Genomic DNA, 27,555 nt, shown 5'->3' with positions numbered 1-27,555 from the left:
TCAATTACTGTCACTTCTGATACTCACCAGAGCAGTACGAGACCTGGATTTTACAAGAATTGTGTGCAGTGGAGAACTTGTTCAGTGTAAATGAATGTCATTGTACTTCTAGGTAGGTTGGAAGTAAATTTCCCTGGTTTCTTGTGGCGTGTCTGGAGGTTTCTTTAGCTTCTCCTTTAAGCAGACAGGGTCATAGAGTTCAGGTCACGGAGTCTGGAGCCCTAGGCCCTTGCAAGCTCTGCCACTATGCCTGGTGTTGGAGAAAGTGCTTGCAGTCAGTTTGATGGTGGGTCGAGAGCATCTGGGGCAGTGCTTAAGCTGGAGAGGGCTCCAACTTCAGGGGTAGTTGTGGTTCTTTATGGGCAGAAGGGGGAGACTTCGTTCTCTGTCTTGCTTCTTGCCACCTTTTGCATCCTGTCATGCATCAGCTCTGAAAAGAACAGGTCCTTCTTGGAGTTACTACAGCTCAGTATTGCAGCAAACACTATCCCTATTTCTCAAGATAAGCTTTTTCTTTATTTTCCTTTCTTTTTGTCTTACAGCTTTCTGTAGCTGAAGGAAAATGATGGAAGAGAGTGGAATAGAGACAACTCCACCCGGTACGCCCCCACCAAACACAGCAGGGGAGACTACAGCTGCTACCACTGCTGCTACAAGTAGGTCATTAGGTACAGAAACTTCCTCAGAAACTCAGTGATATTTATTCATGTCTTTTTAAAGCACAGCAGTTCATCCAGAGGTGTTGGGATCAACCTAGAGAGCTCTTCTCCAGGCTGATGGGAAGAATTTGTTTCTTTCTCATGGCAGTATGGCATACATCTGACAGAGAGTAGTGTAAATGTTTTTATTATTCTTGAAACTTTTTGATGAAGTCATGTGGATGCACTTAGGGTTTTTAAGGACGTGGGGACAGGGAATACTGGCCAGTACAGTGCACAGTGAGATGAGCAGCACAGAAGGGAGTTAAAACAAGTCTACAGTCTTGTGGGGGATAGTGAGAAACGTGGACGATCACTTGGATTTTACTGTTGTGGGTGGTAATCAGAGCACTGAATCGGATTTTTCCAGAGTCTGAACCCCATGTGCTTGACTACCGAATGCTCAGTTTTCTGACACATCTGGTAACATTACCTTGAGTCACACTAGTGCCGTGGACTCCCGAGTGGAGCGCTCTTAGCCCCAGGAGGATGTGCTGGGCGATCCATTGGGTGCAGGAAGAAAATACCAGAGCATTCCTTAATAGTTCTTTTATCTAAAAAAAGCAGAAAAATCAAGCTTTACTGATATCGAATATACTTCTTGGCATATATTTCAGAAACCACCAGAGAAGACACAAATGTATATTCTTTGGGGCATCACTTGTTTTTCCTGACATGGTAAAAATGTCTGTAATATTAAATGCAAACAATATGTTGACAAATGGATTTGTCAGGAAATTCTGTTGGAAGGAGACATAGAAAACATTGCTGATGATTATAAGAAACAAGCGTGAGAACAGATCACAGTATGGAAGGTTTGCTGTACAGATGTTCCTAACGTGTTTCTGCTTATGGTTTTTGCTAAATTCTGTTTCAGTAATGAAATACAGAAAGAACAACTTTATTGTCAAATGCTGAAGGAGGGCTGTGCTGGAGAAGCTGCATCCTCAACAGTGAATGATTTCTTTAATAAAAGCCATGTTTTTATTAAGACTGCCTCAGAGTAACCATTGATGGAGTGATTGCTTTGACTAGGCTAAAAATGGATTCTCGAATAAGGTTACCGATCTATTTCCACCCATGACATTTATTGACCGCCTCATTCATAGGCAAGTTACTGCAGCAGTGAAAGTGGAGCTGGTGCACAAAGGGCTACAGGATGCCAGCAGTGTGGTTAATTTTATAGAAGTTCTCTTTAAATAGTAGGGGTTGTTTTTAGCTGCACCTTGTAATGGTAGAGGAAGTGACCGTGAAACTTTTGTGCATCGCACAGAGGTTTGCTGGTTGTCTTGTGGCAAGGGATTTAAATATGGCTTCAGCTTTCTTCTTGTACCAAAACAGACTTGCAGACTCGCTGACATTTTCTGTGATGACAAGTGGCCATCAGCAGTGTGCTACCCAGTAGTTATTTAAAAAAACCCCAAAACACACTTACAGTTTGTCCCTTCAAGATAAAGGTGGTGTTTTAAGGAGGAGTGATCTACTTCTTTGTAAGAAAGTCATGCGTTTGAGAAGGTGTTTTGAAAAGTGGTATTTGAAAGTGTTTACGTTGTCAATGCATTCCTGTTGCCAAAATCATTGCAAGTGTCACACAAAAAACCCTTTCCACTCTGTACATGTAAATTGGCAAAGAGAATTTCCTGAGCTATGTAGAAATCTTCCAGATGAATTAGTTTGGGTGGATTTTGAGCCCATTTATTAGGAATACCAAAGTGCAACACCTTCTGATGATTTTTCCAGAAGAATTGAATGACATCAAGGAAGATGAACATTTGCTAGCTGAATTTCAAGATAAGCCTTCATATACTTGATGGCTGGGAGACGAAAACAAATAGCATGGTTTTGTAAGCACATCCAGCAACACCTTTTCATTTGGGTCTGTGTGTCTTTGTAAGGCATCTTTTCCAGGTGTGACAACCATTAAAGCCATGATTGGAATATAGAACCAGACCTCCAAATTGCTGATGATAACCCAAGATTGTAAAAATGATGAGGCTTCTGTAGTGACATTGCTCACACTACAATATTATTAATGGTATTCTATATTGTGCTAACCGTTAATAACATAACATATTGTTTTATGAATATACTATTCAAATACTAATTTTCAGTGGGAGCAGAAGAGTTTCTTGATCTTTATCTCATCCTTTTAATATTTCTGTTCTGTATGTTTTAAAATCTATGGAATATACTAGGACAGTGGCCCATGTAAGTATTTTGTAGCTATGTTGGGGGTGTGCATGTTCCGTTTTTTATTGACTGGTGTGCGTGATAAAGTTTGGAAACGACCTCCTTACGGTAACTTGGCACGTCACTTGACTGTCATCAATGTTTAGGCTGAGTGCAGTTTCACATCTGAGCTGATCCAACAGCTTAGTGCTGTAAAAACCAGTGTTTTCTGTTTCTCTGGCTTAATTTTCTGTCTAAATTTGGTTTAGAGAACAAAATTGGCTTATCCAAGGATCAGCTGGGAGCCAGACTGAAACACAGAAAGCAGAGGGTTTAGGAGCCTGAGTAGCTGGGTGCCAAGGAAGAGAGGGCTGCCTGGTGCTCAGCCCATCTCATAGACCTGTACCTCTGCAGTAAGTCCCAGCCTCACAGGTCCCCTGAGTGCATTTCTTAATCTAAAGAGGGACACTTCCTGCATCTTTGTTATTCCTGTGGATGAAGCAGGAAGAAGCGTGCTAGCTGGAAATTTCTGAAGCCCACTTCATCAGCTACAAAATGGGTAGTCAAATGTTGACTCGTCTTTTTAGCTGTGACAAATAGGGTCAGAGAAGAAAAGAGATTCCAGGCTACTATCTCCAGAAATTGAGGGCAATTGGTGGTGGTTGCAAACTCAAGCAGAACTAAACTTTTTTCCTTTGAAAGGAGAAAAGCAGACTTGCTCAAAACTTACTTGTAAACTAGCTGAACAATTACATACCTGAATCTCTGAGATGAAGGCTCGGTGTTTCTAAAATTCCATTTGTCTTTTTTTCCCCTAGCTTTGTCCAGTCCCCTTGCTACACCAAGCCTGTCATCTTCTCCTGAGTGCTCAGCACCTCTGGCAGCTGGAGCATCTCCACTTCCTCCTCCTATGATGACTTCATCTTCTTTTCCACTTGTGCCATCTGCAACAGTTTCTACTATGGCGCCACCTCTAACTCCAGCCCGACCTCCAGTTGCCCCTTCGTCTTTTAGTACCTCTGTGTCGCAGTTCTCTACAGCTCCTTCATTAAGCTCTACTGCTGGCTCTGGTCTTCCTGCACCTCCTGCTGGTCCCCCGATTTCAGGATTTTCCATGTCTTCAACGTATGATATCACCAGAGGCCACGCTGGTCGAGCACCACAGAGCCCACTGATGCCATCATTCTCTGCACCTCCCGTCACAGGTAACCTTTTGTATATAGACCTTTGTGCTTGTGAGACAGGATGAGGGGTCTCCTGGGTGGCTACTTCAGCAGTCTGCTAGAGTCCCACAAGTTCAGCTTCTTTATTATTCTTGTGACACTTAATTACTGAGTAGCTGCGCTCGGAGGAATGGAGAATGGCCTTTGAAGTACGATCACGGTGTAGGACAAGAGTCCTCTTCCATAGAGTTCTGCTAGCACTCAGGCTCACAGAAAAGTGTTTGAGAGCAGTATTTTAAAATGTGCCCAGGAAAGCCCAGCTGACCATTTATTTCTGTGTTGCTGCTGTTCAGCTCAGAGGCAATTTCAGCCATTGTATTTCCACGGAATGGTAAGGTATCTCAGGCTGTAATCTCCTAATGGGCAAGTTTTTGTTCTGAGAAGCTCGCTATCTGTAAGAAGTCGTCCGTCACATGAGAGTAGCTTCTCTTTTCTTGCTTCTGGCTACTAAATTGCATCAGGACAGTGGAAAATACTTGCCTGCCATGCAAGCGAGTGCTGTAGTTGCTGAACTGAGGTGATTTTCTACTAGCCTAATGGAAACTTAGCTCTTCAGCTGCAGTTGAGTCAGGCTTTAACCATTGTTTGTGACATCTCTTTTAAGCAGTCTGTTCAAAGACCTATGGAAATTTGAAGACAATAAAAAGCACCACTCTTAAGCTAACATGTCTTTGTTTAATTTTACACATAAGGTGCAGGTAGGCTCGGTTCTATGAGCAGATATTGTTGAACTCATTCACAGTAGTTGCCTCTGCTAAACTCTAACAAGCAGGATTGTTCTGGGGCCTTCAAGAAATGAAAGGAATCAGCCCAGTATTATTCTATTCTTCCTGTTCATTTTCCTGTAAAACAATTGCATGTTGCTACGGCATAAGAAATGAAACGCAGTACTTGTGTCTTGTTTTTCCCTCTTCCTAGGTGTCTTCGCAGATCCTATTACTCAGCAAGCAACTTTCTCTTCCCCTTTGGCTCCTGGAACTGGTTCTGCAATCACTTTTCCTGAGGAGCTTGAAGACCCCAGAGTAGCTACTGCCCAAGGTGGAACACCTGCTGGAGGGCTGTGGGGGTTTATAAAGCTCTGTGGTTTTGTATGTTACCTTTCAGGAGGAACTACCATTTTTTGTTGTCTCTAACAAGATACAACTTTTAAGGGCATGTTGCTCTAGGTCCTGTCTTTCCTCTGTGCTCAGTTGCAGGTGGCTGTTTTTAATAGGCGCGTTTGCTGAAACTGTGCTTCTTTCCTTTCCAGAAGAGGAATGACTACATAAATGCAGGCGTCTAGGTGCTCGTGACAAGGAGATCCTTCTACCTTAGAGGTTTTGTCACATGCCCTTAAATCATGGGAAATGTCAGAACCTCTTTGATTCTTTGTACATCCTGGGTTTCTTTATCATTTCCTAATGAACTGAATTGGTTTTTTAGGGGATGCAAGTCCTTCCTGTTCTAAACCAAACAAGTCTCCTCAGGGAGAGGCAAATAAGTGTTTCTTCCACTGAGGAGGGGTTTCTTAAGAGGTGTCTGTGGTATTTTGTAGGATTTTTCTATTCCGCTAGAGGGCACGGAGTGTATAATGCAGAACAGATAATCCTTGTGGTGCGATCTAATCGTAGAGAGGAAATAAGCAGCAACAACTGACAGCATCTCATGAGCCTGTAACCTTTTTGGAGCTGTGACATGCTACATCTGAGTAGCGTCGTGAAGGCTGTGGCAGAAAGATGCAGGGACTGTGTGTGAGCTCTGAGCTGCCTTCAGGAGCAACACTACTATCTGTACTGTGCGATAGTAAATCGGAAGGAAGAATCAAGATTGACGTCCCAGTGGGACTGGAGACTTTTGGAGGGGCTTTCAAGGCCTTTTGAAGAAGAAAATCTGGAAGAATGAGTTGTGTGTGATGTGGCATAGTGAGCCCCCCTTTACTCCAGTCATCTTGACAGTGCTACAGTCTTAAAGAGCAAGATTAATCGTCCATCAGTATGGTGAGAGCAGAGTTGTCGTGCTGCTTTTTTCTAGGGCACGTGTCTTATAATCATAAAAAGACAGCTTCTTTGGTCTTCAAGTGAAAATGTCTTCCAGTCACCATATTCCTCTTGCTTTTTTGCGATAGAAGGTAATGTTCCAGAAGAGAAGGTTTTCCTTGTGACATGATTTTGTAGCCCGTTTGAAAGGGCAGTAGTGAATTAGTTGAAAAGCCAATCTCATCCACGTTATTGTTGCCTGTATACCAGTAGGATCCAGCAAGTGACCTATGTCTGTTTCTGGAGAATGTGTATGATTGACTTCAACCCAAATGTAGATTCTTTGATTGGAGTATTAAATGTTGTACGTGCTCTGTGTTTTCCATGACCTCTGAGAATTTCCTAGGTGGAAGAATGAGGAATCATTAGTTGTACTGAAGCTGTCAAGTGTTGGATGTGTGGAAGCACACGTCAGAGTCAGGTTTTTAAACATCAGACAGAATCTGTGAGGCTTAACTGTCAGTTGTTGCAGAAATGCAAGCTGGATTCTCTGTTGAAGTGCATACACGGCAGTGCTGCAGTTATCTCTGTTTCTGCTCTTGAAATCGATTGAACTACCTTTTTTGCTCTGCTGTTCTTCAGAAATCCAACACCATTCTTTCAGATGTCCCTCAAGGTAGATAACAGGCAAGCAAGACCCTGTCAGTGTTTGTGCTTACATTTAATGAACTTTTAGGTCTGTCAGCAGCTCCACCTGGGATTTGGCTGGAGAAGATAGAGCGTTTTTTCAGCGTTGTTTAGAATCTACTTATAAATTGAGGAATTTCAGCTCAATTTCAGCTGTAAAAATATTTGTTAGTAATGGGCCATTCAAAAATAGGTCCTCTTGTCTGTAAGGTCATAACAAAGAGGCTCTTCAGTTGGAGTTGTCACAGTTTGAGTCTAGCTACCGAGTCTGATGATAGCTGTAATTAGTATTTGTTAAATGTTCAAGACTTCCCGTCCCAGAATAGGAGGAAATCAAGTGTGTTGCCCACCATCACTGGCAGGCCTGTTTCTGCATTGGTGCGTGAGAGGATGGCGGTGATGATATTTGGCCTTTGCTGTATCCGAAAAGTCACGCACTCCTAGTCACGTCTTGCAGCATTTGTGCTGGCGAGTGAGATGCACCAGGCATTACAAAGTGTAAATGTGGTAAGAAGACCACGAAGCAGCTTAATACTTGGGTTTTGTTTGGTTGGGTTTTAACTGTGCTATTGTGAGTTTCTTGGGGAAAAACGAGAAAATAATATGGAAGTCTGTTTGCTTATGTTTAGGGTGTAGCTGAGAATCCCATGGTGAAGTCTGTTCTTGATAAACCCAAACATTCAGTGGAGACCATGATTACACCGCTGGACCCTGGCATGGTTCCATATATCAGTAAGTATTTGTGACAAACCATTAAGTAATGCATAGAATGTTAGATTAATGTAACAGCACTTGAAGTTTATCTGGAGAGTGTGTTAATTCTGTCACAGTTACGTGGTGATTTCTCAGGTGCGTTGTCCAGTGAGACTCTCACTCTGCAGGCTGATTTTTTTATGTGCGTCTTAAGGTTCATTTACTTGTGTATTCTGCTGTAGTTTAGGTAGTAGCATAGTAATACCCTTCAGTTCAGGTTGTGAGAGATGAGCAAGTTACAGAGAACAAAACGGTGACAAGTCCTTGTCTGTAATCTGGAAGTCACATACTTTTTTCCCTCCCTGTTTCTCTGTTTGAGGGAGTGATATGGAATTGAGTTTAAAATATGCTGTATGTGTTCTGTTGGATCTGGTGATTAAATCCCGGTGTGTAAGGTATCGCATTGAGGGTCGACAAGCCGAAAGGTAAGTGTGCTCACAACGGTGTTTACATCGCTTTTGAGGCTTTCTTCTGACTTTCAGCTGTTCTGCTTTTCTAGCCCAACAGTATTTATACTATTTTAGGAAGCTCAGCAAACTTGAAGCAGTTCCTGAAACACTTGGGAAGAACATTGAAAAGGCTAAAACAGTCTAATAAAGTCTCAACTACCAGAAGGGAGGTTGTGGGGAGGTGGGCAATGGTCTCTTCAGCCAGGTGAGAGGAGATAGGAGAAGGGGAAATGGCACAAAGCTGCGCCAGCAGAGGTTTAGATTGGATATTAGAAAGAAATGTTTACTGAAAGGGTTGATGATCTACAAAGGTCTCTTCCAGCCGTAGGATTCTGTGATTCTGTGAAGTATTGCTGAGCATTGAGCCTGGAATGAAAAGCATAGTATCTCAGTTAGAGCTTTAAAATGAATAGGAAGGAGCAGCATTGTGGTAGTCACAATTTTGTGTTTTACTAAAGTACATTCATGTCACGTCTAACTGAGCTGAGATTTCTACAATTTGTCAGAGTACTGGACAGGTTTTATGGGTTGGGTTTTTGTTTGGCTGGTTTAGGTGTTTTTTCCTTGCTGTGTTTTGTTTGTTTGTTTTGTTTTGCTTTTTGCTTTTGTTGCAGCAGTCTGGTGAGCAGTCCTCCTTCTTAGTTGTGCTAGTGCTGCTCTTTGCATGTAGGTGAAGCTGGTCAGGAAACTGATGAGGCAGAGAAGAAAGCATTAACACCTTTGTGCGCTTTGTTTTTCTGAGCTGTCACTCAATTGGACCTGTGGTGTGATCCAGCTGACCACATTGCTGCACCATTGTACTAAAGCAGTGGGCAATATGTGGAATAAAACGGGATCATCTCTCATAGGGGGAAAGGGTGAATCAGCTTGGTCTCGGTAGTCTGGGGAAGACTTAAGGGGGGATCTGGTCAATACTCCTAAATATCTGAAGGGAAAATGGGTCCAGACTCTTTTCAGTGGTGCCCAGTGACAGGACAGGGGGTAATGGGCACAAACTGGAATGCAGAAGGTTCTCTTCCATTCCCTACCATTCTTTGATTCTCTTGAGTGCATCCAGGCAGCTTCTGAGTATGTTTGAGGATGGAGACTTCCTCGTGGTTCTGGACAACCTGTGCCAATGCTTGGTTACCTTCATGGTTAAAAAGATCCTTCAGATGTTTGTATGGAACCTCCTTTGTTTCAGTTTGTGCCCATTGCTTCTGCTCCTGTCCATGGGCACCACCAAAAAGAGTCTGGCTTCTTCCTCTTTGCAGGCTCCCTTCAGATATGTGTACAAATCAGTGAGATCCCTCTGGCTTTATCTTCTGCAGGCTGAACGTGCCTATCTCTGTCAGTCTTTCCCCCTAAAAGAGAGATTCTAGCCCAGTGGTTCATCTAGTTCAATATTCTGTCTTCGGCAGAAGCAGCAGGAGGTGAATGTCAGGATTATTCTTCTAAATCCATGAATTGTCATCTTAAATGAGCACTATGCTTTGTTTCAGGTGCAGAATACGCCTCAGTTCCTGTTGTCCTTTTTTCATTGATGAATCACTTAGGAAGTAAAAGTTAGGTGACTAGCTAAATTAAGTGACTTCTGCTTCAGGAAAGAACTTTTGTGCAACGTGTGAGAAAGAGAAGACCAACTGAAGCATAGTCTTAAGATGTAGAATGTATTTAAACTGGCTTGTAATGGGAATGAAGAATAGTACACGCTCATAGATATACATCTCTCTCTATATATATACACACACCTGTGTTTTACAGAAACTGGGAGAGAACTGGACATAGTGGTTACTTCTACCAAAGAGGTGAAAGTTGCAGCCATTCGAGATACCTTTCAAGAAGTCTTTGGAATGGCCGTTGTTACTGGAGAGGCTGCGCAGTCTAACATCGCACCCCAACCTGTGGGCTACGCTGCAGGTTTAAAAGTAAGTACTAAAGTACCTCCAGCACAGAGAAGGGCAATGGAAACGTAGGATGAGAGAGTGGTTTGGTTTGGAAGTGACCTTACAAATTGTCCTCAGCAGAGGGGGCTGAAACTCTCTGCACTAGACCACACTGCTCAAAGCCACATCGAGCCTGACCTTAAGCACTTCCAGGGATGGGGCATTGACCCAGAAAAATCTGATTTTCCCTAAGGGGAATGTCAGTCTGTGGCATTGGGAGACTTCTCCTTTTCTTGTTTTTGGTGTAACTTGCCGCCTGTTCCGTTAGATCATTCTGAAGCTGCTTGTTGGAATAGCTTTTGGGGTTCTTGTGCAAACGCGGTCACAGCAGTGAAGAACATTTATGTCCATTTTCTTCTAAAGCAGTTGATTGCCATCACATCTGGCATGCATTGTGATATGACTGTAGTTTGAAAGTGTATCAGGCATTTGTTCTTAGTCTGTCACTAGCACAGTACTTTGGGATGAAAACTAAACATGAGAAATTGAATAGGAAAAATGTAATCAGAAGTTAAGAGAGCCTTTGAGACTGGGTTGTCTCCCAACTAATTCTGTAGGTGAAAGACAGGTTGATCAACACTTGCCAAGGATCTTCCTGAACAGCTCCATTCTTACATTTAGTATGTAGGAATTCATTGTGCAGCTTTTCAAACATGAGTTTTATCATAGCTTGTGTTACTGTTTGAGATTCCTGTTTGGGAAAGGCTATGGTGCTTTTTCATGACTTTTTTGGTTTTTCTACTGTTGAATAAAAAGAGTAATTTTTTTAAATCGCTGTTTTCTGTTTAACTTCAAAATTCTGCTCCAGAGGGGTTTTTTGCACTCATCTCTGAGTGTTGTATGATGTGACTGAAAGAGAATGTTGTCTAACAGATCATGTTCCCATGTAGGGAGCCCAAGAAAGAATAGACAGCTTGCGCCGGACTGGAGTAATCCATGAAAAACAGCCTGCTGTATCGGTAGAAAACTTCATTGAGGAATTGCTTCCTGACAAGTGAGAACTTGAAATATATCCCTGAGGTGGGGAGAGGGTTGTTTCTCATTGACTCAAAGGGTCTTGCTTCCAGTGCTTTAAAGAATAAAATGTCATTTATATGTAGACACATATAAAATACATGAAACAACCGGAGCCGTAGAATTTTTTACAAGGGAACACAGGCACTTCAGTTTTTTATATATACATGAGTTGATACATGCAAATTTGATTTGAAAAATGCTGGGATGCCTTGATGTAAGTCATTGTTACATTTTTAACTACAGTTGTATTAGAGGTTGTAAAACGGTCATCATTCAAGGGCTAACATGTTGCTTTTCAACAGACTCTAACTTGGCTGTCATTGCAGGTGGTTTGACATTGGATGTCTGATTATCGAGGATCCAATTCATGGAATTCATCTGGAAGCTTTTACCCAAGCAACACCAGTGCCTTTGCAATATGTTCAGCAGGCGAGTTTTCTGTTTTCTTATTAATGTTGGATTAAGACTTAGGATTTAAGATTTAATTTATGATGTCAGCTCTTACTGGTAGTAGCTACACTTGAATTTCTTAGTTTATAAAATGAGGATCAAAAATATTTTTCAGTCATGCATTGCCTAAAAATCTTCAGGCCTTTGTAGAAAAGCAGTTCTTCCTTGGGAGTCTTCATTCTGCAGTACATGGCACTTGAGCCGCTGATTTTAATTCTTGTTAAAGAAGAAGAAATATTCCAAGAATAAGTTAACCAAGGAAAAAATAACCTCAAAGTACTCCCTCAGAAAAGGAAGTACAGCTTTAATTATTGAATTGTTGTCATCAATCTGATTCCATGACTCACAAATGTTTAGATAGATAAGAATCCTCACTCTTCCTTAGGTGCAGAAGGAGGTCTTGTAGCTCAAGTAATGCACTAAGCAAGTGCACCTAGGAGGTGCAGTAAGCACTCTTACCCGTCCAAAGGCTCATTTTCCTTTCTTTAGCTTACTTCCCAGATGTGTTTGAGTGTCATCTAATGCCAACAAAATGGCATCACCAGTGAGGTGTCTGTGTGAGCACGTTAGCAATTGAGCAAAGTATCTGGCACGTCATTTAGGAACAAGTGTCTATTTTGAGATCTTGCCACTCAGTCTTTAATAAAGCTCATAGAGCCTTCATATTTATGTTGTTAACCACCAGCAAACAGACAGCATGCAGTACAACTGCAAGCCTTTTAACTTGCATTAGATCAAATTCTACTCTCCTGTAGAAAGAGAACTGTGCTTGTATATACTTCAACAGAAAAACACTGCTTGCTTTCATACTTTTCAGAGTTAAATTTTTCCTGGTGTTGCTGGTACATTTTTCAGTTGAGTTGTGCATGGTGTGGCAGTGAGTCATTGGGCAGCAGTTGTTACCCTTATTCCCATTATGCCTGTCTCTTCCAGAATCAGTGTGGGTTTTTCTTGAATGCAAGATATTTAGGCTTCTATAAAACCAGTCCAAAACCAAGTTCTTATGCAAAAACTACTCACAGAATCATACAATCTCCTGAGTTGGAAGGGACCCATGAAGATCATCAACTCCAAGTCCTGGCTCCACACAGGGCCAGCCAGGTCAGAGCACGTCACTGAATGGTCAGAATTCGCTAGGAGTTTACTGCAGTCATGGGCCTCCAACTTGAGGCATCTCGAGTCCCAAAGCCCATCGACTCTGTTGGAAGACAGAGGCAGTGAAGGTGTTAAACTCCTCTTCTTTCTCTGTGTCCCTGTTAGTAATGTGACCGTTCTCATCTAGCAACAGACCAATGTTCTCTCTGGTCCTCCTCTTGTTGTTACTGTATTTGAAGACCCCAGACTGTCTACCACAGTATTGTCCAGCCTCGGCTCTCTCTAAGCTTTGGCCACACACATTTTCTCCCTGCAAAGGTGAAGAGTGTCCCCGTAATCCCCGCACATTTCCTGATCTTGCTTCCACTTTCTTTTTCTGCTGAGCTCTAGAGGAACGTCCCTGCTCAGCCTCCTGCCCCACCTGCTTGATTTCTAATGTTTTGGAGTTGCCTATTCCTGTGCTTTTAGGAGGTGGTACTTAAAAAGTGGCCAGCATTGATGGACTTTCAAAAGCAGTTTCCCAGGGGACCTTACCAGCTACTTTCCTGAGCAGTCCAAAATCTGCTCTCCCTGTATCTAGTGTTGAAGTTTTGGAGGCAGTTTCCCTTCTTTCAACAAAGATTTTGAATTCCACTACTCTGTGGCCAAGAAGTCCACCTACTTCTACTTCCCCCCAAGTCCTTCTTTGTGGATGAGCAAGAGATCTAGGAGGGCACCTTTCTTCGTTGGCTCCCTCAATACCTGAACAAGGAAGTTACCATCCAGTTGCTTTCGGACTCTCCTGGACCTGTTTGTATTAGCTGTGGTGGTGTTCCCAGCTAACATCTGGCCAGTTGAAACCCCCGTAAGGACACGGACAGGGGATCTAGAGGTGGCTCTTAGTCCCTTGAAGAATAACTCATCAATGTTGTTGTTGTTCTGGCTGGGCAGTCCACAGTAGACTCCCACCCCTGACTCTGACACTCTTTTCCCTCTAGCCTGGTTTTATTCCCTTCCCCCTTCCTGTTGGCATCAAATGCTCTCCAGAGTGCTTCTGTTAAAGCAGAAAAAACTATGAGAGGAAAGAATGTACCAGAAATAGATACTTAACATCAAACAACCTAATTTTGATTACATTATCTTCTATCTCTGGTAGAGAAGAGAGAAGAACAGAGAAGTTGCCTTCATTCTTAGTCAGCTGTGAGAAGGCACTCCGAAGATTGCAGTGACAGACAGGTCTTTGCCTTCCTCTTGGGGCTCTGACGCCGTCACCCCGACATTAAGAACTGCAAAGTTAGAAATCATTGCACTGACATGACATTGCTGCATCAGGTCTGCTACACCTTGCAATTTGTGCTTGGGGAGAGCAATCAAAATACCTAATTTCAAAGTTTTTTAAAATGGTTAAAGTCAAAACTGATTTGTTTTATTCCATAACTGTTTTTTATTACATTTTGTAGTCAAAACATGAACACTTTCTCTGAAAAGCTGGCTCCATCTTTTCCAGTGATAGAGTTTGGTTTTCTAGGAAATTCTTAGAAGCTCCAGTTTTTAACTAAACTCTCTGCTCTATAGGAGGACTGTGTGGGGCTGGAAGGAGACAGGGGCCAGTTCTGTGGCTGTTTTGTTCCATCCGTGATTCACAGGTATGGAAATGTTGTTGAGTGTGGGATCCACAGGCAAACTGGGAGTAGGAGAGTAGACGGGTCAATCTGAAACCTTGCGCGCCTTCACAGAACCATTCCTCAGGAAGTGGTGAAGAGCTGTAAATATGCAGGGCTGTGCTGGCAGCTCTGGTACGTAAAGCCTTGCGTGCAGGAACCCAGAAAGCTTGGCTCTGGCAGCCAAAAAGAGGATCAGTTGTGCAGAAGCTGTGCTTCCACTTAGGTTTTTCAAACTTGAGAACTCAAGTGTCTCTGCACATATTTTGTTCTGCATGAAAATTGTTGCACTTTTCTGCAAGGTTTCTCTGGCATTTTCCTTGTGGTATTAGGAAGTATTTGTATTTGGTTATCCATTAGAATTTGTGTTTGACGCTGTTGTCTATGAAGAGCAAGGTAATTTGAAAACATGATGAAACTCTGCAGAAAGGCATGCTATCACAAACCTTTTATCTCCAGGAAGGGATTTGAGTTCTCACCTAAATGTCTATGTAAGTGTTGGGAAAACTCTTCCAGCTTCCGCAAGATGGAGTTGACGCTCTAAGTTTGCCCCTCTCAGAGGGTTCTGGAGTTTTGTGTCTCCGTGCGATACTGTAGCGTTGCAAGCTTCAGCTTTCCTGTTTGTATTCAAGGGTCAGTAGCCTCTGTGGACTCTCTCCACAGGAGTCCTCACAGAAAGAGAGAGAGGCTGCCACAGCCAGCACTCACCTAACTGAGCGCGGAGTCTTCTTGGCCTTATTGTCGTCCCAAAAGCCACAGTGTGACCTCCCCTCAGTCACTCAGATACCGCTGGGAAATGGCAAGGCTGCAAAAATAATAAAAGTAATTGGAGTGAATGATGAGAAAATAGTAGTATTGTCATTGTGCCATTGATGACTAGTTTGTGAGACACTAGGGCAGACAAAGCACCAGAGACAGAAAGTATGGTAACGAATGAAGCCAGGTTAAAGTAGGTAGATTCTATGATTTGAAAGTCCATCGTAAAAATGTAGCATCTTTTTGTAACAGGTTCTAAAAATGAGCTGGCCGGTGTGATAGAACTATCCTGGGTGGAGATGACGACTTCAGGCGTAGCACAGACCTTGACTGCGTGACCTCAGGTATTGGAAAGGAGACACTGCTTTTGGCTTCAGTGAAATCTTCATCTTTGGAAAAGAAAAAGATTTTGCCGGAAAGAGACTTTGTGCGTGATTCTAGAAAAAATGGAATATCTGTCCCGGGATTGTGTCATCACAACAGCGTGTGTAACGGACTAGTTTCAACACGTTGGTGATGTCTAGACACACATGACATAAAGAGCATAGTTTGCTTTCTGCTCAGTGTCTGGAAATATCCTCCTCCCACGCTTCACACGTCAGAGCAATACTCCTGAGCAGTACTTTCATAACAGGGTCTCAAATAGCTGCTCTATAAAGTTACATTGCAGAGATAGCATTAGAAGGTAGGATTAAGAAAGGTGGTGTGGAACATATGTATATGCATAATGAGTAGAGTAGCAGGCAAAGGGTTTGTCACAATGGAGGAAGGAACTAAGTGCAACAAAGTATGTTAGAGTAGCTTAGCTACCTAATAATCTAATTTATCAGGAAAAAAATACCGGAAGGGATTAGAGCAGCCTTTCGCGTAAGAATTAAGTGAATTCCTATTTCTGGTCTCAGGTTCTCTAGAAGTTAGGTGATGTGTAGCTGGCTGTATCATGTCATGAGTACTTAAAGGATCACTGGAAAACATTGGTAAGTTTTTCTCAGTGAAGTAATGGCTATTTGTTTTCCAAGTTAGGAAACAGGTAAGAAGTCAAGGTCTAAGATGACCATACTCCTCTACAGATAAAACTGTCCAGTCTATCTTTTTAAATGACTTTTCTTCAAATATGCCTTAGGAGTTGTTTGTGTTGGAGAGGACATACTATGTATAGCCAAATGTGTATAACATAAAAACTAGAGATGCATTTCACATGCAACCCAAGTCAGCATGGCCTGACACGTAACAGAATGTCAGTTAAGTCATGAAGAGCTGGGATATAGTAAACCCTGGAGGAAGACGAGCAAATCTCCGTTTGTGAGTGTAAAGCCTTGAACTGCACGAATAATGAGGATGCCATTGCCAGCCTTGTGTGTTTAGAAAGCAGCTCTTTCTTGTATTTAGAAAGCAGCAGTGGTCCCTGCCACCATATTACTGGCTTACGTGACTGCTTACCTGGGTTTACAGGAGCCCTCTGTAACGAAGGTACAAGTTGTAGTAAAGACTCTCTGGGACAGAGAGACCAGGCACTTCAGCAATTTTCCTTCCGTCGCTTGGAAGCCATAAAACCAACAGCAGTTGCTGTTGTAGTGCTTGCAGCGTATAAATTAGGAATCTTAAGCAGGTTTAAACTGTTTGAACATTTGATCCTACAGTATGAAACCCACTGTATTGTTATTTGTATTATTTGCATAATGATCATGTATAAAGGGCTTCCCAGAATTTCTAATGCCTTACTGAACATTATACTAAGCGGTACCTGTCTTGATCCTAGTATCAAGATTCCTCTTGAAATAAAGAAAAGGTAATCCCATTCTGATTACTAAGGAGTTCTAATTGTGTTTTGTTCCAGTATGTCCCAGTGGCAGATTTGGCAAGAACTGCATTGGAATATGCACGTGCACCAGTAACGGAACGTGCAATCCTATTGATAAATCCTGTCAGTGTTACCCTGGCTGGATTGGTAGTGACTGCTCTCAACGTAAGTATGGAATGTTCCCCTTTCTTTTAACAACAATCAATCCGGGTTTGGCTATTTACATTATCTAGTTTTTGTAGTCAAACACCCACTGTCTAAGTCAGAAATGAGGACTGTGTGGTATAGGAGGAAGAAATCCGAAAGTTTTCTTCTTCAGTTTATCAGCACTATCAGCAACATAATTGCACTCTGGCTTTTCTAAGAAGTGGGATGGAGCATATGAGAGAAGAGACCGATTTTCAGTCTTTCACTGCCCAAGAAGAGTTGTAGAGGATCTGCAGAGAGCTTCTGGCTGCTTCTTGCAGAAGCCACCCCTGCTTCCCCCCTTCGCCACCAGAACCTTGCCACATAAAAGCACAACGCAGATACCCCTTTTTACTGCCATTCTACCTCACTTGGGGAGTATTGCCTTGGTATGCTAACCCAGTGAAGACTTTGTTACTGACTCAGAGTGCTAGGCCCTAATTTCATTATGTTTCATAGGAGTTCTTTTATGAAATAATTCAACATTCTCCAGATGCCTTGTCAGGTCTATGAAAATACTGATAATAGGAGAGAAATACCTGAGGCAGAATTCTCACGAGATATAGATCCAATTCCATGAAGTACCAAAATCCACACGGTCCGAAACACTGTATTCCAAAGTTTCAGTCAACCCATTTCTGTGAATAAAAGAAGCCACACCAGAGCCTGATACGTCAACATTCCAAAGAGACTGTGCTGATTTCCAGGGAGGTGCATTTCCGAATACCATCCCGCATTGGTTTCACGTCACTTATGGTAACTCATTTATGGCTTGGCTAGTCCAGGTTAACTAGCTCTGTACCAGTGCAATGTAGCAGCTGGTGACTTTGGAAAAAAACCCTCTGCTGTCTAAATTCTGTGAAGTGATTGGCATGCACAACTAAGTATCATAGCAAGATAAATCTTGAGCCGATTCCTGTGGAAGCCAGTAGCAAGAAAGGTGTCTGGTTTTATGGTAAAATAAGTAGGTATTTTGGAGAGTAGAAGAATAGGGATTTAGGAGGAGGAGAGACTTACTCACAAATCAATAACAAGAAAATGGTGCCAGCAATATGAATGGAAACATCTATTTAGACTGTGCTCATGGGCTGTAACAGAGCAAGTTTCTTTGCTTTGTGTACAGGCCTTTTGTTCACATGGAAGATAATGATTCCATTAATTTCTTCTGGAACCAGTAACCTTCTTAAAACTTTTAACCTTTCATCTGTATGGGGTTTACATTCCCTCATAGCTGACCACTATTTTCAAACAAAAACAATAACAAAAAGAATCAAAAGGCACAACTGAAGCGAAAACAAGAAAAACCAAACTTAGTACTTTTTTTTTTGTCACTACAATGTAGTATATTTCTTAATGAAGTGAAATTTGGGCAAAACCACCACTTTGCAAAAATGCAGCCCACACATAGATGAGTCCTTTTGCGTTTAAAGGATTCAGGAATTTTTATTGCTCTCAGACAGGTCTCTGGACAACCAAATCAGTGCACAGCAACAAACAGTTAACAGTCTTTTTAAACTTACACAGAATTAAAGCTAAGGCTTCTATATCTGACCTGTTTCTTCTCTCCTTGAAACACACATGCAATACCTTTCCACAAAAGCATTTTAAAATTACCCATCTCTTTTTGGTAAAGAAACAAATAAAAACTTCAGGATGTGACCCCTAATCAGGAGAAAGGGGCTGTTCTTAGAGTACCCTCTGCATTCAGAGATATTTTATCATGAAGAAAATTATCCTTGCCTGTCTCTGAGCAGTAATTAACATTTTGGACCCACTTCACCGTTCTAATGGCAGTACATAGTATCAGATTCATTCACTGTGACATTTTCAAAGCAGTCAGTGAAATTCTTTCTCATGACATGTTGAACTTGTTGTGAGAAATCTCCAGCTTTATAGATAATTACTTGTTTTTTAGACATGCTATATTCATCAATGCAACCACAGCAGCAAGAGTTCACTTGATAAAGGTACAGTCCTGATCATATGCATATCTAGAGTAAAAGAAGTCCTTAGTTAGAAAAGACCCAACCTGTGGCTATTTGCTCAGAATGGAGTAGCCCAAGTCCTAGGGGTCTGCCACTGGTGACACATTGCCATCTGCTGGCCATCTGCTGGCCGTGGACAGACAGAGCTTGGGGCTAGGAACGAATGGTAACGTCCGTGGTGCTGCAGATCTGTAATCCCAATACAGTTAAGAAGCTCTGACTGATTCGAGTTCCTTTTTTCTCTCACACTTGGTGCAGAATTCCCTCAGGGTACATACGGGTATGGATGCCGGCAGATTTGTGACTGTCTGAACAACTCAACGTGTGACCACATCCCGGGAACATGTTACTGCAGCCCAGGCTGGAAGGGGGCCAGATGTGATCAAGGTAAAGCCTCCATGCAATCAAATTCTCTTAATTGTTTGATAGGAAATTTGGATTAGCCTATTACATTCCATCTCTGTATCACTCACTAAATTAGTCTGATAAAGCTCGTAGGTTTAAATAGTCCATCCTGTTAAGTGATGTATATTCTGTGGATTTTGTAAGTATTCCATGCCTCAGTAAGAGTTCACTGGAGCAAAGCAATCAGTGTAGTTGTGTGAAATACAGAGTCCTTCCTAGAATGTTCTGAGTTGGCAGGGACCCAGAAGGATCATAGGGTCCAACTCCTGGCTCCACACAGGACCAGCCAAGTCAGAGCATGGGACCGAGCGCATCGTCCAGCTGCTTCTTGAACTCAGTCAAGCTGGGTGCTGTGACCACTTCCCTGGGGAGTCTGGAACAGGACAGGACAGCCTTTACAGCGCTGTCCTCTCCAAAAAGGCAGAATTGCTGATGGAGCGAGTGCTTGACCTGCTTTGTGCTTTTGCTTAGAAAATGTTGTTACTTTCTCAAGTCCATGAAAACACCTTTTTCTAGGAAGAACATGAATGTTTCTCCTTAAGGCCAGGAATGTCTTCACATCGGTTTCAAACATCATTCAACAATATGCCTGCAGTGACCTACACCCCTGCTCTGAGGGCCATCAATGCAGATTACACCATTCCAGGTAAGTGACATTTAGAAGGTGGGGGTTTTTCTCCATCTCTTCACTTTGCGCTTTTTTAGCTGAGCTCTGAAGGGTTCTCACATGCCCCTAACAGTGCCCATTTCACCTTTTGGGATGAGCAAGGGTTGCTGTGAGCAGGAGCATACGTGGTTTTGAAAAGGATGTCTACAGTTCTGCCATGGGAGGCTTCCTGGAAGGAGAGGCAGGGGAGGGCTTCCACCTGTGGGAAGAGGCAGCCTGAGACACTGCTGTCAGTTGCCTTTCACGGGGGGGAGAGACCACCCTGGTAGCCGTGCCGGTGAACTGGCACAGGGGACCAGTGGGGTGTGATGGCAGATGTACGTGCTTACCTTTCAGCTGTCAGAGACAGTTCAGCCCAGTTCAGAGGAAGCATGGACTTTTCTATTCCTCTGTGGCTACTTAAAAACAGGATTGGAAACGGGCAAAATACAGTTTCTACTGAGAATTTAGTTCCGTGCCAACAGCTGGACTGCACAAGGCGGCTCCTGTAGCTGTGGCCAGTCAGGATTTCACAGGAGCTGTGGCAAGATCTCCTGGAGAGGCAGGGAGCAGAGAGGCTCGAGTCTGAAACAAGTGAAGGCAAAGAGCAAACCCGGGAGTGACGCAACGGGTACGTGAAACTTCAGGCACTGCTGTCTTCTGCCCACAGCTGTTAAGGCAGGCAGCAGGTGAAGAAGGTGGCAGAAAGAGTTTTCAGAGCCAAGAAAGAGCTGTCAGCAAAGGTGGGGGTGCTCTTGAGGCACTAGAGAGTGTTGCTATGAACTTGGTGGTTAAAATTCTCTGTAATTGGGACAGTGACTGCAGAGGCAAAAGAGAGCAAGGAACCTCAGGAGAGAAGTAAGTTAGCAAGTAACATGCTCTTGCTTCAAGTGACCTGTCAGTTCCTGCTCTGTGTCCCTAAATCCGTCAAATGAATGGCAATTTCCTAGGTAGCTCTTTCCAGAAACTCTCCATTAGGTTTTGGAATGAGTGCAGAGCTGTAAAAAACATCTCCTCAGAAAGAAATGCCATGTTATTGATAGTTGTTGATTTTCTTTTCTTTTTAGAAGCCATCCCTCACAGTACCAGTGGAAATTCCAACAGTCACTATTTCTCTAACCCCAGTTATCATACTCTGACTCAGTGCGCTACCCCACCTCATGTCAACAACATGGACAGACTGACCCTGGCAAAGGTAGAGCATCAAAATCTCAGTGCTCCTCTGTCAATTAGCTTCTAGTTTATTTCATTTGGTTCCATCATGTTTCAGGTTTGGTTTCTTTTTGTGGTGGGTTGACCCTGGCTGGAGGCCAGGTGCCCAGCAAAGCCGCTCTATAACTCCCCTCCACAGCTGGACAGGGGAGAGAAGATATAACCAAAAGCTTATGAGTTGAGATAAGAGCAGGGAGAGATCATTCTGCAGGTAACATCATGGGCAAAACAGCCGGAACGCAGAATAAAATGCATCTAATTTCTTACCAAATCAAAAGAGACTGGGATAATGAAGTATAAAACCAAATCTTCAAACACCTCCCCTCACCTCTCCCTTCTTCCTGGCCTCAACTTCATTCACAAATTCTCTGCCACCTACCCCCGAGCGGCACAGGACGGGGGCAGAATGGGGATTGTGGCCAGTTAATCACACGTTGTCTTTGCTGCTCCTTCCTGTTCGGGCAGAGGACTCCTCACATGCTTCCCCTGCTCCAGTGTGGGGTCTTTCCCACATCAGACAATCCTCCATGAACTTCTCCAACATGAATCCTTACCATGGGGGCTACAGCTCTTCACCAACTGCCCCGGCGTGGCTTCCGTGGGGCTCAGACCTCCAGGAGAAGACTGCTCCAGCCTGCTTCCCCACAGAGCCACAGGCTGCCCCAGGGAAACCTGCTGTGGCATGGCCTCCTCTGTCCACGGGCTGCAGGTCCTGCCAGGAGCTTGCTCTAATGCAGGTTTCCCATGGGGTCACTGCCTCCTTCAGGTGTGTCCACCCGCTCCAGCATGGAGCTGCAGCTGGGATCTCTACTCGGCATCATCTTCCTCCTGGGCTGCAGCAGGACTGCCTGCTTCACCATGGTCTTCTCCATGGGCTGCTGGGGAGTCTCCCCTCTGGTGCCTGGAGCGCTTCCTCCCCCTCCTTCTTCCCTGGCCTTGGTGTCTGCAGAGTTTCTTCATCTTCTCACTCCCTTCTCTGGCAGCAAGAAGTGTCTATCTGTGAGGTTTTTTCCTTCTGAAACATCCTATCACAGAGGTGCTGCCACCATCGCTGATGGGCTCATCGCTGGCCAGCGGTGGGTCCATCCTTGAGCCGTTGGGTATTTACTCTGTTGGATGTAGGGGAAGCTTCTAGGAGCTTCTTGCAGAAGCCACTCCTGGCCTCCCACCACTACCAAAACCTGGCCACGCAAACCCAAACCACTTTGCCTGATTAGCACCTGGAAATCCTATAACTTCCCATCAGTTTCAGTTTCTGTTATCTGTCTTCCTTTGAATTAGGCCAAAACCAATCAGCTGTTTGTGAACCTTAAAAACGTGGAACCTGGAAAACGAGGAACTGTCATGGACTACGCGGGAACATTGCCTGCAGACTGGAAACATGGTGGCTACCTCAACGAGCTTGGTAAGAAGGAAGAAGGAGGAGGAGGAGAGGGTGAATGGGATTCACTGTGTTTGGGATAGAGAGGGAAGCAGGGAATTTTTCCTGGTTCTCCGCTCAAGGTAATGCCAAGGTGGTCTGGCTGTGCGTGAGGTTCAGGGTTATGGGTTCGACCTTTCTTCAAGGAGACAAAAAAGTGACTCCTTGTGAGGAGCGGTGAATCCACCTGATGCCCAGTGCAGACATGATATGCAAAAATCTCATCATATTGTCATACAACTATTTTCATACTAACTACTTTCATAAATCAATGGATGTTGTAAATAAGGATCTGCTTTGGCAAAATTACTTTGATTAAATAGGTGTGGGGTTGGGTGAATCCTTTTCTCTAATCCCCACCACACAGAATCAAGGCTTTTCGAAGTAGTTTCTCATCATCTGGGCTGCTGCAGATGTAAATTGTAGCAGCATCTTCCCAGCTAAGCCTCCTGTCTGCTGAAACACAGCACATTGTCCGTCAAAAGAAAATTCCTGAGAAGGGGTGAGAATTTCTGTATCCTGTTGTCGCTTCATCCTTTCCCAATCACAAGCATCCCAAAAAGGCTGGATCACACTCCTCATGTCTCTGCCCAGTGAAAGCCTTAGAAGGGACTCTGAGTGCCATTATTCTTTAGATGATTTAATTACCTTCATTTCTAGTCCTTCTCACTGTCAGGTTCTGGGGATCAGTGCAGCATCAGAAGCAGTCTGCAGCAGGATTTTTCCCTGCCCATCCCCAGCCTTGGTCTAACAACAGCTCTGGCCGAGACCCGGGGTTTTTAAGAAAACAGTTTAACGCTCAGAGTTCAGCTTTACATTTTCTTAGAGCAGATGTACCAGCACTTGGGACTTCTGAGAGATCCCGGCTGTGGCTACCCCACTGCATGGGGAGATTCTGGAAGACTGGAGGAATGCTGATGTTATGCCTGGTTTCTAGAAGGTTCAATGGGATTGCTTGGGTAGCTCTAGGCTTGTGACCTGGGTGTCAGGCTTGGCAAAAACAGCAGGACAGCTGACATGAGACCTAGTAAATAAAGATGGAGTAGGAATAAATTTAGTTGGTTTAGGTCTTCTCAAATAACCTAATTTTGTTCTTGGAAACTGTGTATTTTGTTTAGAGACTGTCTAGAGAAAGTTCCTTTAGACTGCTGTAATGCTTGTAACAGAGTACCATGATGCAATCTTGGTTGCAGTGACCATGAAATGTTGGAGTTCTAGATCCTCAGGGAAGTAAGGAGGGTGCACAGCAAGCTCACTACCCTGGACTGCAGCAGAACATACTTCGGCCTCTTCAGGGACCTGCTCAGTAGAGTACCATGGAACGAAGCCCTGGAAGGACCAGGGGCCCAGGACAGATGGTTAGTATTCAAGGACTGCCTCCTTCAAGCTCTGGAGAGATGCAGACCAACAAATGTGCCAGGAGGCCTGCCTGGATGAACAAGGAGCTCCTGGGCAAACTCAGACAGAGAAAGGAAGCCTACAGAGGGTAGAAGCATGGGCAGGTAGTCTAGGGGGAATAACGAGAAACTGTTCCAACAGCCAGGGACCAGGTTAAGAAAGCTAAAGTGCTGACAGAACTAAATCTGCCCTGAGACATCAAGGGCAACATCAAAAGCTTCTATAGCTCCATCAGTGACAAAATGAGGGTGAGAGGAAAAATTGGCCTTGTCTCCAGAAGGAAACAGGAGATGCAGTTACCCAGGATCTGGAGAAGGCTGAGGTACTTCATGACTTTTTGCCTCAGTCTTTTCTGGCAAGTGCTCAAGCCACAGTGCCCAAGGCACAGAAAGTGAAAGCACGTGAAGTGCAGTGTCCAGCTCTGAGCTCCCCAGTAAAAGACACTGAGCAGCTGAAGTGAGGCCAGGGGAGGGCTACAAAGGTCACCGCAGGGCTGGAGCACCTCTCCTACAAAGACAGGCTGAGAGAGTTGTGCTTGTTCCACCTGGGGAAGAGAAGGCTCTGGGGAGATTCTGTAGCAGCCTTTCACTACCTAACCGGGAGCGGGCTACCAGAAATCTGGAGAGGGGCTGTTTACAAGGGCATATAGTGAAAGGACAAAATGTAATGGCCTTAACCTGAAAGAGGTTAGATTTAGATCAGGTGTTAGGATGGAATTCTTCTCTGTTGGGGTGGTGAGGCCCCGTCACAGGCTGCCCAGAGAAGCGGTGGCTGCCCCCTCCCTGGCATTGTTCAGGGCCAGGCTGGATGGGGCTTTGGGCAACCTGGTCTAGTGGAGGGTGTCCCTGTCCACGACAGGGCGCTGGAACTAGATGTGCTTTGAGGTCCCTTCCAACCCCAACCACTCTGGGATTATCTGTATTGAATGCCAGCTACTATTCTAACCAGAATTGACAGTTCTCAGACTGCAACAGGAATTTGCTGATGACAAGACCAAGGGCCATAAACAAGAATAGCAGTAGAAGTGGATTCATTAAGGACTGTCTAACCATTTGGAAGTGCTATGACTGGTTTCCATTTAAATATTTGTTGGGGAGCGACTTGTTAGAACTCAACACCCTGTGTAGCATCGATGTCCATACTACTAGCATGCTTGAGAGAAACACGTGTTTTTCTTGTTGCAGATCTAGTGAAGAACTCCGAATATAATTTAAGTAATTGCTCGTTAAGTAGTTCTGAGAACCCCTACGCTACTATAAAAGACCCACCAGCTCTTGTCCCCAGAAGTTCAGAATGCGGCTATGTGGAAATGAAGTCCCCGGCACGCGGGGACTCCCCGTATGCTGAGATCGCTGGCTCTGCTTCAGCCAATAGGAACGTTTATGAAGTTGGTAAGTGCAAAATGTACTTCTCGATGTTGAAGGTTAAGAACAAAGAGCACAGGACTTTTTCCTTTGAGCCAGGTTAATCAAAACACATTAAAAAATCAGCTAAAAAAGCGATACGTTCAGGTTCTGGTTTCTGCTCCACCCATCTCACAACGTCTTTTCCAGGGAAGTGGTAGAGTTCACAAGGACAGAGCTTTAAATACCTTCAGCTCTGATCTCTAACCTAGAGAGAGCGCTCAATTTCCCTGGTTTGAAGGCCTGTCTTTAAACAACAGCGTAAGCTAAGCATTTGATCGCACTCTATTTTAGGCTGTTGTGGTGGTTGCACCTTGACTGGAGGCCGGGTTCCCAGCAAAGACACTCTTCTCACTCCCCTTTTCAGCTGGGGGAGAAAATACCTCTTGAGAGGCTTAGGAGTGGAGATAAGGACAGGGAGAGATCATTCCGCAATCAGCGTCACAGGCAGAACAGACTCAACAGGGAATTGAAAAAACCCATCTTACCACACTCACATGCACAGAAACCAGGGTAGAATAACGAGAAGTGCAACCAAATCCTAAAAGGCCTGTCCCTGCCTCTCCCTTCTTCAAAGACTCAACTTTATTCATTATTTCTCTCCCTTCCTCCTCGCTGAGGTGTCACAGGGGGGTGGCAGAATGGGGGTTTCCATCAGTTCCTCATAAGTAATCTTCCTTCTTAGCGGGAAAGGGGGGGGTGGGCATTCCTTACACTCTTCCCCTGCTCCAGCATGGGGTCCTCCACAAACTTCTTCAACATCAGTCTTTTCCCACGGGGCTCCATCTCTTCACCAGCTGTCCCAGTGTGGGTCACTGCTATGGAGTACAGTCATAAAATCATAGAATGTCTCTGAGTCTCTCAGGCCCACACTGCTCCATCCTGGTCCCCCACAGAGTCACAAGTCCCCCCAGAAAACATGCTGTGGCCTGGGGCCTGTCTCTGCATAGGCTGCAGGTCCTGCCAGGAGCTTGCTCCAACACAGGTCACTACATCTTCAACGTGTGTCTCCCCGCTCCAGCCTGGGGGCCTCTCCACGGGCTGCAGGAAGCATCTCTGCTCCCCATCATCTTCAGTGGGTGGCAAGGGGACAACCTGTTCCCCATGCTCTTCACAGGCTGCAGGGGAATCTCTCCTGTGGTGCCTGGAGCGCCTCCTCCTCCCCTTCTTCACTGACCTTGGTGTCTGCAAAGTTTCTTCCATTTTCTCACTCCCTCCTCTGGTGGCAAAAGCTTCCACTGGTGGGTTTTTTCCTCTTAAATATGTGACCACAGAGGGGCTGTGACCGGTGCTGATGGGCTCGGCCTTGGTCAGCGGCGGATCGGTCCTTGAGCTGGTTTGGCCATGCAGACCCACAGCAGCAGTTAAGTACTGAACACAGCTGGAGTAAGTTTATGGGAGGGATAGAAAGAATCTTTCCTCTTCTTGACATGAAAACCAGCATCTTCCCTCCCAGAGGCTGTATTTCACTGACAGGGGCCCTATCGAGTTCCTGCGCTACTGTGGCTGGTGTAGTTCCAGAAAACTTGGGGGTCTGGTAGAATCCTCCTTATCCCAATGCTCTCTAGGCTGGAATAAAGTCTATGTCTTCTGTCATAGGATACCATTTGCCTTTTCTGTCCCCAGTTAGACATTCCTCCAAAACCCACCAGTTCTCCCCACATTTCTAAGGATTTTTATAAAAACTAATTAAAAATTCGTTATGAAACTAATTAAAATCCCCAAATTAGTTTGGTGGGTGGGTTTTTTAATTTTGTGTTTATTGTTGGGGGGGTTTGTTTGGTTGGTTTTGTTTATGCACAGACAAAGCACACTTGCTTCTGTCAGGAAATGTACTTGTGGCAGGGCCCTGCTGCAAACCCACAGGTGTAACTTAGTGTAAAGCCAAAGCACCATAATATCCCTCTTTGTTCCCACACCTGCCTTGTGACAAGGAATACTGAAGCAGAGAAGAGAGGATCTTTTGTAATGCAAACTGAAGTGTAACCCCGCGTTTGTTTCTGTTTGCTGCTTCTAGTGTTGAATGCATCTTCTCTCTTTTATCACAGAACCTACGTTGAGTGTTGTCCAGGGAGCACTCAGCAGCACCGGACGTTTCAGCCAGGATCCGTATGATCTGCCAAAAAACAGCCACATTCCATGTCATTATGACTTGCTACCAGTTCGAGACAGCCCCACATCCTCACCGAAAGAGGTCGGCAGTGAATGACCCCAAAAGCTGATGTGTAGCACAGTGGGACTCTCCCGGGGCAAAGTGGCAGGACTGTGCTCCTTCCTCTAGT

The 27,555-nt window shown here is 44.3% G+C and overlaps 2 protein-coding genes across 2 annotated transcripts in view; both read left to right on the top strand.

Annotated features, from left to right (window-relative positions):
• LOC311203684 (uncharacterized protein) overlaps positions 1-27,555 on the top strand; it is a gene marked incomplete at its 5' end in the record, with an annotated part of 53,543 nt that extends 25,988 nt beyond the window's left edge. Inside the window, 2 exons of the mRNA XM_084278439.1 lie at positions 24,998-25,261; positions 27,322-27,555. Of these exons, the coding sequence (XP_084134565.1) occupies positions 24,998-25,261; positions 27,322-27,482 (425 nt within the window). The 3' untranslated portion in view covers positions 27,483-27,555. The remainder of the gene's footprint in view (positions 1-24,997; positions 25,262-27,321) is intronic.
• LOC311203235 (protein PRRC1-like) lies at positions 563-22,653 on the top strand (the record flags this gene model as incomplete). The annotated part of the gene is made up of 9 exons (XM_084277890.1): positions 563-656; positions 3,686-4,072; positions 5,009-5,166; positions 7,362-7,464; positions 9,678-9,841; positions 10,750-10,853; positions 11,203-11,305; positions 22,334-22,457; positions 22,556-22,653. The coding sequence occupies 9 exons, from the start codon at positions 563-565 to the stop codon at positions 22,651-22,653; spliced, it is 1,335 nt and encodes a 444-aa protein (XP_084134016.1).

The sequence above is a fragment of the Gallinula chloropus genome (genome assembly GCF_964237585.1).
Source record: "Gallinula chloropus genome assembly, chromosome: Z".
Taxonomy (NCBI): Eukaryota; Metazoa; Chordata; class Aves; order Gruiformes; family Rallidae; genus Gallinula; species Gallinula chloropus.
Note: the sequence above shows the minus strand (reverse complement) of the source record. Positions and strands in the feature narration are given on the sequence as shown.